Source organism: Cuculus canorus, chromosome 25 (assembly GCF_017976375.1).
Source record: "Cuculus canorus isolate bCucCan1 chromosome 25, bCucCan1.pri, whole genome shotgun sequence".
Classification (NCBI taxonomy): Eukaryota; Metazoa; Chordata; class Aves; order Cuculiformes; family Cuculidae; genus Cuculus; species Cuculus canorus.
Genome location: NC_071425.1, coordinates 2663436 through 2678165, shown reverse-complemented (window position 1 = coordinate 2678165; position 14730 = coordinate 2663436). Strand labels below are relative to the sequence as shown.

The window sequence follows — 14730 nt, the reverse complement described above, 5'->3', positions numbered from 1 at the left end:
CAGAGGCAGAGCAGGAGGAGGGTCCCGGGGCTCTGCCGTGCCCCCCTTCGGGCCAGATGAGAGGAAACAGCCTCAAATTGCACCAGGGGAGGGTTAGATTGGATACTGAGAAAGATTTCCTTATTGACGGAGTGGTGAAGCACTGGCAGAGGCTGCCCGGGGTGGTGGTGGGGTTTTCCATCCCTGGAGGTGCAAGCAAGATATTTATTTTCGAACATAATTATGACTATAAGGTGAAATGTTCAAAATGCATATAGCTGTGGCACTTGGGGACATGATTTAGTCAGCACCGTGTGGTTGGACTGGATGATCTTAGAGGTCTTTTCCAACCTTAATGATTCCATCATTCCTCCCCGGCAGGGACTCTTCCCCAGGACTGGACACTGTGAATCATAGAATCTTTTGGGTTGGATGGCACCTCAAAGCCCATCCAGTTCCACCCCCTGCCATGGGCAGGGACACCTCCCACTGGATGCGGTTGCTCCAAGCCCCATCCAACCTGGCCTTGAACCCCTCCAGGGATGGGGCAGCCACCACTGCTCTGGGCAACCTGGGCCAGGGCCTCACCTCTCTCATGGTGAAGAAATTCTTCCTTCTGTCCAGCCACCCTTCAGATGGGCCAAAGTCTCTGCTGCCCCCACTGTCCTTTCTCCTCCTGCTCCTCCAGCCAGGGGTTTGGCTCTGCAGTGTGGAGCAAATCCTGCCCGGAGCAAGAGATGGCTTCTCCCTGAAACTAAAACCCTGTGAATTTGGCATCTGAGTTTTCCCTTTCTGCTGCCACCAGCACTGGCATTTCCCTCCTGCCACCACAGGGAGGGAAATACCAACCCAAAGCACCCGTGGAAGTGTACTGGTTTGCTTTGGGAATTTTCAGAGGGAAGAGAAACCAAACACAGAAGCAGTCAGCCTGTCCAGCCTGTCCCAAGACCTGAGCAGTAGTCCCTCGTGAGTGCTGTGTTTGACTTGCAATAAAGACTTAGGAAGAGCTGGAATATAAATTATTGTGACACGCATCTGCTGCTTGTGTGTAAGAACCTGGGAGTGGAGCGTTTGTCTGGTGAGCATCGCACCCAGGCATCCTGGTGATTCCCTGACTTCTCCAGAAGGTGTCAGCTCTTCCCAACCACAGATCCAAGGGAAACGCCGGCCTGCCAGGCTGCTGCTCCCAGGGGCCTGGGCTGGCACAGTCCTCTCCTGGTCTGGTTCTGTCTGCCTAAGGATGGGAACCCACCTTATGGCAGTGTGGGAGGATCAGATGCTCTGCATAAAGCGGGGCTTACAGCTCACTGAGAGGCTGGGGGATGCAGATAAGTTTGGCCGCACGGGAGTTGCTGTTTGTTAGACAACAGAAATTGTTATATAAAACCCTAATGACCAGAGAATCATGGAACGGTTTGGGTTGGAGAGGACCTCAAAGCCCATCCGGCTCCAACCCGCTGCCACAGGCAGGGACACCTCCCACTGGATCCGGTTGCTCCAAGCCCCATCCAACCTGGCCTTGAACCCCTCCAGGGATGGGGCACCACCGCTGCTCTGGGCAACCTGTGCCTCCCCATCCTCACAGGGAAACATTTCTTCCTGAGATCTCATCTCAATCTCCCCTCTTTCAGCTGAAAAGCATTCCTCCTCATCCTCTCCCTGCCCTCCAGAGGGCCCTTGGCTCCCACCGTGAGTGCCAAAGGGTGTCCAGAGGAGGGGTGGGTGGCAGTCTCAGCTCTGGCTGCTTGGCTTATCTTCTGCTAATAGAAATCCTTGGCTAAAGAAATGAAGCAGCATTTGCAGTGTGCGCTGGGGAGATCCTGCTGGCTGGAAACACGGAATGAGCTGTCATTGCTGACATCTTGCTCCAGCTCACTCTCCCATATTTAAGGGTTGCACTCGTAGTGAGGTTGACACGAGAGGATTCCGTGTGTGTGGCCACTGCAGGAGGTGACAGAGGCCTCCTCCCTGCCTCCTGGAAGACCCCAGCCGCGTCCTCCTGTGTGTGAGCGCACGGAATGACGCCAGGCTGAAACTTGCCACACCAATTTGCCAATACCTGTTTATGTTTTTCAAACAGCACTGGACTATTTTTGCATCCTGTCATTAGACAGGAGCCTGGCGAAACCCAGGGCTCTAATTGCATTACAATGACCCTTTGCTAATTAAGGTTCCACCAATGAAGTGGCATCAGCTGAGACCCCAGACTCAGCTGTGCAAGGAGCTGTTAGACCCAAAATGTCGATGTTCCCGACCAAAGGGTTTGTACTCTGAAAGACTCTTAGGGCTCTGACTCACCTAATTACTGTTCCTATCATAATCACCATCGTTCCTTTGGGTGGTGGATCTTTTGAAGGTGCCCTTTACTGTTTCATCAGTATCAGTCCCTGCAATAACGAATGAGTAACAGATTGAGTAGAATGTATGCAAGAGTTATTTTTTTCCTAAAGGAGAAGTGTTTGCTGGGTCTGACGCTGCTGACTGCCCCGACACAGCAGGCAGTGGATCCCCCCAGTGTCCAGCGACGGATAGAGGGGTAAATGTGCTGTACTGGCACCACCAGATGCAACAAAGAGGACACATTCCAGGGATATTCCCTGTAAGCACACATCTCAGCCTGTGGGCAGATGCCAAGACTTACACCCTGTCTTGCAGAAAACAGCAGGAGAGGTGGGGACTCTCTCACTTCAAACAGGTATTTTAAACCCTTCACTTAAAGACAGCCTGAGTATGTTTTGGCACGCAGGGAACGATCATAGAATCACTAAGGTTGGAAAAACCCTCTAAGATCGCTGCTCCATTAATGCTAAAAACATTTGTGGATGCTTCCAGTGGGCACCAGGGGCTCCGACAGCGGTTCAGAGTGCCGTGGGAACACGGTAAAGTCCAGGGGCCGAGCATCCTGATGCTGGGAGAGGAAAGGGGCACAGGGTCTGCCGCAACAATTTCTAGTTACAAAAATGCACTTAGAGAAAATGAAACTTTTCCCCTTGAAATAGATGGTACCAACAATATTTTCAACCCCATGTATTTCTGGATGGAAGCGCTGCCAGGCACCAGTAGAGTTATTGGGGGAAAAAGATTCCAAAGCACATTGTGTCCTCGTTGCAGGGTAAACAATTGGGAATCGTTAGGTGGGAATTGCTTTTATTTTGTTTAGAACCCTCAGTTAATGAACTATTAAAACAATGAACATGATTGAGCTAACCTGAACCAAACTTTCTCAGATTCCTCAGTTTTCAAACATCCATTTTTTTATCAGAATAAGATAAAAAACTATCAGTATTTAAATGTTAGCGGAGAGGAGAAGAGTTTCACACTAAGCCTTTGTTGGCCAAACCTCAAAGAAAGGGTGGGCAGCATCCATCCTCAGGAGGGGAGGATGTTCTCCCTCTCACACAGTCTGGAGAGACAGTGTTTTTTCTTTACTGTGGAGAAACACTGTTCTATGGGATGGCCCAGTGTTAACGAAATTGCTTAATTATTATATAATGGTAGTTAGTTTATAGCATATAATTATGCAAATGAGTCATTTTCCCCAGGTAGATCTCCCATAATTTTTCTCTGTATAGCACCATAGCAAATACAATTTTTCTGACCAGATCTGGTGGGAAGGATAGAAGAGGATTTCTCCCCAGGGGGACACAGAAAAAGTTGGGTGACAGCCCAGTTGTACCCTGCAAAGACGATCAGCAGCCTCAGCAGTTTCTCCTGAATACATCGGTCTAAAGAGGCTGGAAATGCAGACTGCAGAAAAGGTGGGGCCAGGAGAGCCATCAGGAGCTTGTGTGTGTTCAGCACCCCTCCATCCCCATGCCATCACCCCAGCCCACCACAGAGGCCATTCCAGCCTCACCCCTTCCTGCTGCCACCCACCCCACCCCAGGAAAACATCTTCATTCTCTCGCAGCCTCTTCCTTCAGCCAATGCTCGACTGCGTGGCTGTGGAGCACATGAGAATTCTGGCATTTAAAGTGCACTGGGTGAATTCATGCCAGCACTGGGTGAGTCTCTCAGGCTTAAAGAGTCCCCCAACCCCTTCTGGACAGGAGCTGGTGAGAGTTCCATCACAGGAAAAAGGAAGAAGCCTCATTGCAAACAACCATGGTGTCATCCACCCCCAGGCATCTTCCTCCGCCTGCTCCACTAGCTCCTGTTTTGGCTGTGACCCAGCGCATGGCTGGCACGGCGCAGGGGCAGCTTCTCCTGAACGCTACTAAACTCTCAGCTCTGGATGCCCGGCCACCAGCTGCCCTCCCCATTCCTTTTGCCCACTGCAAGAAACCCCAAACTGTTTCAAACCAAGTCTCACCTTGCAGCTCAATTCACACCTTTTTTCATACCAGTGTGAGAGGCACAGATGATCACAGCTTCTCTGAGAAGCCTTTCAGGGGTCCCTCAAGCAGAAGAGGCTCCATGAGAGTTCTAATACTCATAACCAATACAGCTGAGACTCTGCTTGAATACCTGCAAACACCCGGGCTGAGGATGCCCAACACAGAGTCTGTAAGAGACCCACATGGGTGATAAATGAGAACTCCTGCCTCATCACACTGTTCGGGCTCTCCTTAGCACAGAATCATAGAATCACTAGGGTGGAAAAGACCTCTTAGATCATCGAGTCCAACCATTAGATCACCGAGTCCAACACAGCCATAACTGCCTCTCAGCCCCTGCTTCTTGCACCAACTAAAGTGTTCTCAGCTTCCTTCACCTGCCCATGACTAAGAACCGTCCTCAGTGAGCCTGGAAGATAGCTCAGTGCCCGCTTCCAGCACTGGGAAGCCCAATGAGGCACACAGGGAGAGGGAACTGACTTCGGATGCTCAGCTGGTTATAAGCATCACACCATGGAATGATGCCAGGTAGGTGTGAGTCCAAGTCATGCCCATCTCTTGCCTGGCAAAGGGCACGCCAACGTAGGGTGGACGGGCCATGAGGTGTTTGTGGAGCTTCATGCTGCAATAAACATCACCAGCCCAAGATTTCCTAATGTTTTGCTGTCCCATTTCACAGGTGCTATTGGGGTTCCTTGCAGCTCGCGCAGCTTGTTGAAATCCCACTCATGTTCAGATTTTCCCAGCCCTCCAGGTTCTCTCCCGCAGCTTTATCTCTAGATTTTGCTGGAATAATCATCTAAGCTCATTGAATCAGCTCAGTGTGCTTGCAAGTGCCTGGACAATCCTATAAGACATAACCACAGAGAAAACAACCACCCTGTAGAACAGCTTCCACCTTACAGCAAATCTTGAAATGAAACATTCCTTTCAGGAACCATTTGTTCTGTAAGCTCTGTCTCTGATCCCAACCAGTCATTTCCAGGTACATCAGGCTCCTTCAGATTTGAGGAGCTAATCTGCACTCTTGAGGTATGTTCCCTGCATGAGTTCTAGGGAAGAAAAAGGAGTTAATTCTTCCTTTCCCATATCAAACATGAAGCTGTGTAGCACACAGCATCCTCACTCACATTCAAACTACTCAAACATGCTCTTTTTGTGAGGGGAAGAAGTGTAGCTCAGTCCGCTTGACAGGAATGCCTCACACAAAAGATGTAATAAACATCTGCCCAAACCTCAACCTTCTGCAGAATTATACAGAACAACGTGGAAACGCATCCACGTCCTTATAACAGCAGGTCAGCACCTGGAAACCAGTTAAACAGAATGAAACCTGATAGTATCCTGAGCCGAAGTAGCTGTTGGGATAGCAGAGTATTTTGTGTGTTTAAGAGAGAGGGATTTTTCACTGGAACAAGCTAAAATTATGTCAGACTCCCTAAATCCTTTCAATCTCACCAAGCCTGGGAAGGCCTTTGCAGCCTCTGTGATTTCAGAAATGAAGTCTGGCAGAAGATGTAACTTCAGGTGTGCCATGCTGCGTGGGCAGGCTGGGAGGGGTGTTGCTAAAAAGATGTTTCCCCAAACAGTTGCTGTAAGCCATAACAAACAAACCTCTAAATTAGCCACAACCAACATTGCAGAGGCTGAGCGAGAAAAGAATAATAAACCATCTCGCTATGGGAGGCTGGGTATCACATAAGTGTTTCAGCCCACACGGAATGCCAGCAAACAAACTGCATTTTGGTAACAACCGTCTGCTTGGGCAGGAGGACACAAGGGGCTGTCAGGAAAGACATTTCCAATGGCTGAGGCTCAAGCTGCTGTAAGAGCGTAGATGATGGATGCTAAGCTGAAACATCACTGCTGTGAAAAAGATGCAGTCCTCATAGAACTAGAATCATGGAATGGTTTGGGTTAGAAGGGATCTTAAAGCCCATCCAGTTCCACTCACCCCACCATGGGCAGGGACACCTCCCACTGGATCAGCGTTCAAATACAAAACACAGTCTTCAAAGAAGGAGTTGCAAAATAGCACATATTTCCCACTTCGGGTCATGCTGTGACCATGGATGGAGAACAAAACTGAAAAGAAACACTATTTTTGATGTACAGTTTATTGACTTGATCCTAAACCCAGGAAATTAATGATTCTCCCAATACGTACATGCACTGTGGAGGGAAATCATTCCTGCCTGAGATTCGGACGTGCTCTCAGGAGTGAGAGCGTTACCTCTCTTACTCACAGATATGTCCAGAGAGACCAGCCCAGAGCCAGGATGCTTCCCAGGGCTCTCAGCCACCCTGTCACTGCCTTTGAGCTGAGCACACGGAGAGTTATTCCTTGTGACAACACCACACACTTCCCTTCCTCTCAGCCTTACATGGATCTATTTTCTAGTTGTTGTCACTGCATTTTTCATAATTATTTAGAAAACATAATTGTAGATGTACGGAAGAAATTGCTATTCATAATATTTGATATTCATGATATTTGCCAGTGTCTCCTAAGTTTTTATGAGGAACTATAACGCTGTCAGAGAGTAGCTCAGTAGACTGACAGAACAGACCCTGAGATAGTTGTTGAAAAGGCACAAAGCAATAAATGAGAAAAATAAGGAGCATAAGATAACCATAAACCAGATTAAAATATCACTTCAGTATAATAAAATCAGCTGGAATGCCTTGCCAAGTGTCTGAAAGGAGAAAGAGCACGAGGGATGATTACATTAAAGAGAGAGAATTTATTACTGCCCCATTATGACAGTTTATTGTTGTGCTGAAAGGGAGGTGAGCGGGATGAGGTGGGTGGGATGAGTTTAATTCAGATGACTGTGGACTAGATCGCAGAGAAGATCTACCTCATTCAGAGCCACCCAACAGAAATTACATGTTTTGTGTTAATAAACAAACGGTCGTGAACACTCTGAGTGTGGGCTAAGCTTCCTGACACTGTCAAACATCTCCTTTGGCAAATTATACTTGGCGTAAAGACTATGGCTTGTAATGCCCATGGAAAGAAGGTACTCCCTTTGGTGGTGACACCCTCTGTCTCAGGTATAAAAGCAGCTCAGGCAAGGTGGAATTTGGAGCTATGATTCCAGAACAACTGTAAGATCAGCTTTAAGTTTTAACCTGAATCATTCGCTGCTGCCACGATGAGCTGCGGTTCCAAGCAGACCTCTAAAAGCTGCCTGCGTGGTGGAGGTGGTAGCGGTGGAGGAGGCAGCACGCATTTCTGTGCCTCCTCAAGAAGAATCACTTCAAGTGGTGGCAGCAGGATTTCGGGTGGCAGTTGTGGAGGAGGAAGTTCCAGGAGCAGCTGTGGTGGTGGTAGCTATGGAAAGATGAGGCACAGTAGTTTTGGAGGAGGAATGAGCAGCACTAGTTGTGGAGGTGGAATGAGTGGTGGTCATTGCGGAGGTGGAATGAGTGGTGGTTATTACGGAGGGGGAATGAGTGGTGGTGGTTCTGGAGGAGGAATGGGCAGTGGCAGCATGGGAGGAGGTTTTGGTGGGGGTTATGGAGGGATGTTTGGTGGTGGTGGTGGTTTCAGTGGTGGCTTTCCTGGAGGGAATGCGGGAATTCTCTCCAACAATGAAAAGCTGGCCATGCAAGGCCTCAATGATCGCCTGGCTTCTTACCTGAATGCGGTCAAAAATTTGGAAAGAGAAAATGCTCATCTTGAACAGTTAATCAGGGAGTGGTACCAGAAGCAAGGTCCTTCTGGCGCAAAGGACTACAGCCACTATTACGGAACAATCGAAGACCTTCAAAATCAGGTAGGATGTTCTTTGTCAGAGAAACTGAAGTATTGATTGACTTTTTGTAATTAAGTAAAACATTTGAGGCATGGATACTTCTAAACTCCCTGAGAGTTTCTCTCACAGTGTCTCTTGCACTTGAAATTCTGCCTCCTGTGCATGAGTCCAACTGTCTCCAGCTGGAGGTGGAGAAACAATGCACATCCCGTACAACACAGATCATATGTTGGCAGCGACTGCAGATCCTTGGAATGTCTGTAGTGGATTTCAGAGCATAGGGAAAATGGTAACAACCCTCTGGGATGTGCATGTTTGACATTTGAGTGCAGCCCGTGGCCCATGGGCATGGGAGATGAGACAGAGCTATGGCAGTGACACCAAGGAGGACTTGACAGGACTCACAAACCAGTTTTTGCTGTTCTGATGCTATTTTCACACAGGTACCTCTCTGCTTTGCACTGCAGATGACCTTCCCAGGCCTCTGTATGAAGGGAATGCTGTTACCCTCAGAGACCTGGGAATTATGACAAGATCACATTCATATTTCTGTCCCTCGTGCAAACATGACAGAACAGGGAAAATGTTCTTCAGCATATCATCTTCTCGTCTAGATTGTGACTGCAACTGTGGAAACCAACAAGATACTTCTGGACGTGGATAACACAAGGATGACCGCGGAAGACTTCAGGATAAAGTAAATATATATTTCTCTTTTCCAGGCATTGAATTCCTCTCTTTTCTTTTCCTCAACTTCCTTTCGTAAACTCATTCCATAAACAAGTACCAAACTGTGGAGACCGGGGCTCCTCCAGTTCCATGGCAGCACCACTGAAATAACCTGTAATGTTTAAATGTCTTCATTATTTTTACGATGACTTTCATGAGAATTCTCCTTATGGCTGGGAGGCAAAGCTCAACTAAAGCTTTATTTTTAAGGCAAGAAAAACAGTGTTTTTCTTCTCACTCCAAGTCAGATGAAATAGAGATGAAAGCTGCGCTGATTCTACAGACTCAGTAGAAGTCTGACTCTAAAAAGAGACAAAGACCAGATAATACATTTTAATATTACAGTTTAATATGAATATTAAACTTTAAGTAGTGGCTGCTGATATAATAATTCTGCTGGTTGAGAGATGCTTTGTGCTACAAAGCACAGAAACAAAAGCAGATGTGGAGAGCGTGGAGTATGTGAACTTTTCATAACTAAAGTTCACCAGAAGGGCTGAGAACCCAAAGCAGGGCTGACCTCTCTGCTCTGTCCTCGGCACAGGTACGAGATGGAATGTGGGCTCCGGCAGAATGTGGAGGCCGACATTAACAGCCTGCGACCCTTGCTGGATAACCTGACTCTGAACAGGTCTGACCTGGAAATGCAATTTGAGTCTCTGAAGGAGGAGTTGATTGACATCAAGAAGACCCACGAGGAGGTCAGAGCCAGCTCCTTCACATGAATCTGCAGAGGGAAACAAGACCTCTTCCAGTATCAGAAATGTGGGGAGGTATCACAGGGAACACGCTCAGCACTAAATAGTCTTCCTTGCTCTGCTAATGAGTGACAGATTGGCAATGACGGGAAGTCAAAGCCAAATAATTGCAACAAGGGAAAATATGATGTACATATATACATCGTTGAAAAGATCCAGGAGGGTTTATGGCATCAGAACAAATTAACTGACTTTAAAACTCTTTCACAAAGTAATTTCAGCATTTTTCTTTGTCTTGGTCCTGGGTTCTCTCTGCAGGAGATGAAATCGCTGCAAACCCAGTCAAGTGGTGACGTGAACGTGGAGGTGAACGCTGCTCCAGGGGAGGATCTGCTGAAAACACTAAATGATATGAGAAAAGAATATGAAAATATTATTAAGAAGAACCGTGAAGAGGTTGAAAGGTGGTACGAGAGCAAGGTGAGTGGTTAAGATACAAATCATCACATTACAAAGGAAAAAGAGCATCCACTGTTGGTAAGAATTGCCTGTAGATGAATAGCACTTTGAACAACAACAGCTTTTGCTTTTAAGATATAATGGTAGAATCCCTTTGATTAAATAAGGGAAATCACAAAGCTGCACTGGCTGAGCCCTGTGAGGAAGCTTAAGCAGCCCCCGTACCCTCTGCTTCAGCTCGTGTCGCCAGATGCTCCCATGAGAATCTCCCATTACTGACACTGTCAGTGAAACTCAAAGCCTCCAATTCTCTTTATTACCTGTTCAGATGGAGGAAGTGAGCCAACAGGTCCAGTCAAGCGGCCAGGAAGTGGAATCAAGCAACCGACAGATCTCTGAGCTGAGACGGGACTATCAGAGCCTGGAGATTGAGCTGCAGTCGCAGCTCAGCATGGTAGGTAACGATTCCTTCTGATCCTCAAACACGCAAAGAACATTTGAGTTGCTGGAATGACAGAAGACCAGCCATAACCAGCACTCCATTTAATGAAGACACTCAGCTTATCTGACACCCTGAAAGATTTTTCTCATTTGGGGCATAAAAATGATCTAATCCTGCCACATTCCCATAAACACTGTATTTTTTCTTTCATTCTCAGTTACAGTCTATGCAATCCAACCTAGAAGACACGGAACGTCGCTACAACATGCAGCTGCAGCAGATCCAGTCCATGATCAGCCCCTTGGAGGAAGAGCTGGCCAGCATCCGCTGCGAGATGGAGAGCCAGAACCAGGAGTACAAGATGCTCCTGGGCATCAAGACCCGCCTGGAACAGGAGATCGCTCAGTACCGGGCTCTGCTTGAGGAAGGGCAGCATAATATTCAGTATGTACACGCAGATTAACCAACAAGCCATCAGTGCGATCAGGGGAGGAGGAGAGTAGCAATATTTATAGTAGGAACCACAGCAATTGATTCATCATCACCCCGTTTACTACAATCACAGGAATTCTTAGGGAAGCTAAATCTGAGCTCGCAGTGCACAAAGCTGTGTGGTGCTGTACTTGTTATGAACTAGACAAAAACATTTAGAAGAGTATTTAGAAATATAACACTATTTCTTCTGAGTGCCATCAGGAAGTACAGTACAGTGCCATCAAAAATACATAGGGTACATATTTTGAAAGACACCTAAACCCATTCATTATCTTTCTTTTCCTTCTGTGTGGATCAGTTAATTTGTGGTGGTTTAAGTTCAGGATGGTTTTAAACCAAGTTTAGGATGGTTTAAAACCAGTACATATTTTGAAAGACACCTAAACCCATTCATTAGCTTTCTTTTCCTTCTTCTGTGCGGATCAGCTAATTTACGGTGGTTTAAGTTTAGGATGGTTTAAAACCAGTTCCTTAGATATGTTTCACACAATAGTACTTTTTGAGTTATATGAGGAGCTCAGAGGGAGTCAGAAGGTGTTCTGGATGCAGCCAATAGGATGCCAGACACTGGTGTCCTGGTTTTGGCTGGGATAGAGTTAATTGCCTTTCCAGTAGCGGCTGTACTGCTGTTTTGTGGATATGGGATGAAAATTATGCTGAGAACCCACTGATGTTTTCAGTTGGTGCTGAGCTGTCAAGGACTTTGCAGCCTCTCATCCAGCAGGAGGGCAGGAGGTGCAGGAGAAACTGGGATGGGACACGGCTAGGACAGATGATCCAAACTGGCCAAAGGGATATTCCTCACTATACACCACCGTACTCAGGATAGAAACTAGGGGAGTTGGCCAGGGGCCAGCAATTACTGCTCAGGGCTGGGCATCAGTCGCTGGGTGGTGAGCAACTGCACGATGCAACATTTGTTTTGTGTAGTCTGTTATTACTATTATCATTATTGTTGTTGTCACTTGCTTTTGCTGCCCTGTTAAACTGTCTTTATCTCAACCCGTAAGTTTTACTTTTTTCCCCTTTCTCCACTCCATCCCACCGTGGGCAGGGAGGGCAGCGAGTGGCCGCATGGGTCTCAGTTGTCAACTGCGGTTAAACCATGCACTGGTCGTGTTGCTATAAATTTTCCTTTCCTCTTTACAGCATCACACAGGGTGGTGGATCTTCAGGAGGAGGAAGTCATGCAGGAAGCATCTGGCCTTCTGCAAGAGGAAGTAGTGGAGGAGAAACTAGCAGGTCCTCAGGTGGAGGAAGCCATGGAGGATCCTATGGAAGATCTTCCTCCTCTGGAAGTGGAGGAGGAGGGAGTGGAGGAAAAACAGGAGGTGGAAGCTGTGGGAAATCCTCAGGTGGAGGATGCGGCAGTGGTGGAGGAGGAGGGGAGAAATCCTGTCTCTTCCGCTCTTCATCTTCTCACTCCCAGCCTGACCACTCTTGTGAAAGCCAAGGTAAAAACTGGTACAAAAGAGTACAGCCTTCCATTAAGTTTTTTATCTGAATAGCAGGAAAGGATATGACACCTTCCTTCCTTCTTTGCAAATATTTTTGCTGTTTACCCTGGTCGTGTTTTCCCCACTCTGCCTGGTGTGAAGGGGGCAAAATCTTTAAAGGAGGGTAAAATAGTTGGAACCCTCATGGCGTTTAAAATTAAAAGCGTTTTAGCTGCAAAATCCTGAAGTAGCAAAAGATGGGGAGTGACCAAAAGGTCTTTTCCATGTCTGATTTCATGGCTGTGATTCCAGGAGGTGGTGAAAACATGAAGCTCTGCCTGGAAGGGAATAAAACATTGGAAAGAGGAGCAACAATGGAGGAGGTGTCTGAAGCCATAAAAATGATGAGATCGGGTAAGGCTCCCGGTCCTGACAGCACCTCAAAGAAATGCCTGAAAATGGGGAAAATGAGCAGGACGTTATCATTTTTAGAAAGATTCTGTTCCGCTTCTGATTTAAAAAAATAAATAATCACAGAATCATGGAATAGTTTGGGTTGGAAGGGACCTTAAAGGCCATCCAGTTCCAACCCCCCTGCCATGGGCAGGGACACCTCCCACTGGGTCAGGATGCTTTGAGGCTTCTATTTATTCCTTCTCACCAAGGAAGTAACAAGGATATCAATCTTGATTAAAAAGGGAGCCTATCTCACAGATCTGCTGTTTCCCTCTCAGACTGGCGGATGGGCATGAACGCACTGGCCACAGACCAAAAGGCCTGAAGCCATTAAAACAGAAAGTAAGGATGCTCTACACAGACTCTCTCGGTGCTGAGAACAAAGGCAGTGAAAGGAGAAGGCTTTTGTGTAAGAGTAAGATTTCTTGGCAAGATTGGGTGCAGATGAGATATCGTCTTTAAAAATGAATAGGTTGTGCAAACTGCTCTGTAAAAAGGGGCTGCTTTGATCAAACATGGTTTGCAGCAGTCCTGTGTGCTCCGTGTTGGTGGGCAAGACTGAAACATGTGTCATCCTACTATAATGTTTAAAATTTGTTGTAAAAACCAGGCACACATAAATATAGGCTCTAAGTTCATCTCTATTCGATTCCTTCTGCTCCAGTCACGTTGCATTTAAAGAGTGATTTAAATTTACTCCATTGAGAACAGAAGCAGGTCTACGTATTTAATATGATAGAGTGGCAAACACACTTACTTGTACAAATATGAAGTCTGACACTGTTCTGACCTTTCCAGAGTGGAGTAAAAACTCTGATTCACTGAAAACTGCCCAGTCGATGATTATGAAGTAACAAAAAGATTAAAGTGCTGAATTATAGAATCATAGATGGGGTTGGAAGGGACCTCAAAGCCCATAGTTCCAACCTCCTGCCATGGGCAGGGACACCTCCCACTGGATCCGGTTGCTCCAAGCCCCATCCAACCTGGCCTTGAACCCCTCCAGGGATGGGGCAGCCACCACTGCTCTGGGCAACCTGGGCCAGGGCCTCCCCACCCTCACAGGGAAACATTTCTTCCTGATATCTCATCTCAATCTCCCCTCTTTTGGCTGAAAACCATTCCCCCTCATGCTGACCCTGCACTCCCTGATAAAGAGCTCCTCCTCAGCTTTCCCTTAGGCCTCCTTAACGGACAAGATAATGCTTCTTTACAGAAACTCTCGCTTCCCTTCATCTTTCAGCAGGGAGTTTCAGAAGGTCTGAGGACTGACTGGTGAAACCAGCATCTTCTACCACGGCACCTTCCCAGTGGACCTTTGGATGAGAATACCCTGAGCGTGTCCGATCCTGCCTCTGCAAAGAGCGAGAGCAAATGCTTGTTCGACTTACTCAACACTGTTCACTTCAGGGCTCGTCAGAACTCTCTGGATGGCCCTGTTGCTTCCTCCTGAATTTCTGCTCTTGATTGCTGTTTCCTAAGTTAATCTCTGCCGTGATTGGTATTCTTGTGAAAACAATAGAAAAAATCAACCCTAAAAAATTAAATACTAATAAATCTGTGCTTCTCTGATGCAAGCAGAAAGCCGTGTCTGGTGTCAAGTTCCTTCCTTCAGCAGATGTTGTTGGTTGAAAATCAAACAAATATCAAGCCCTACCTTTGCAATACATGATAACCTGTTAGGTTATGAGCAAGATCCCAAAGCTTACAGGGACACCTTCCACTGGATCCGGTTGCTCCAAGCCCCATCCAACCTGGCCTGGAACCCCTTCAGGGATGGGGCAGCCACCACTGCTCTGGGCAACCTGTTCCAGAGCCTCCCCACCCTCACAGGGAAATATTTCTTCCTGATATCTCATCTCAGTCTCCCCTCTTTCTGCTGAAACCCATTCCCCCTCATCCTATCCCTGCACTCCTTGATCAAGAGTGCCTCCCCAG

At 47.1% G+C, this 14730-nt stretch overlaps 1 protein-coding gene across 5 annotated transcripts; it reads left to right on the top strand.

Annotated features, from left to right (window-relative positions):
* The first annotated feature begins 7395 nt into the window (after window positions 1-7395).
* On the top strand, window positions 7396-14376 carry LOC104054419 (keratin, type I cytoskeletal 19). 5 transcript variants are annotated; one of them, XM_054088239.1, is made up of 10 exons: window positions 7396-8098; window positions 8692-8774; window positions 9351-9507; window positions 9823-9984; window positions 10292-10417; window positions 10623-10849; window positions 12050-12354; window positions 12649-12750; window positions 13071-13134; window positions 14036-14376. In XM_054088239.1, exons 1-9 carry the CDS (start codon window positions 7475-7477, stop codon window positions 13115-13117), a joined length of 1833 nt encoding a protein of 610 aa, XP_053944214.1. In that variant the 5' UTR covers window positions 7396-7474; the 3' UTR covers window positions 13118-13134; window positions 14036-14376. The 5 variants fall into 5 exon arrangements, with proteins under 5 accessions (XP_053944214.1, XP_053944216.1, XP_053944215.1 ...); XM_054088241.1 differs by lacking the exon at window positions 13071-13134 and having other exon boundaries at window positions 14039-14376; XM_054088240.1 differs by lacking the exon at window positions 13071-13134.
* The last annotated feature ends 354 nt before the right edge of the window (window positions 14377-14730 follow it).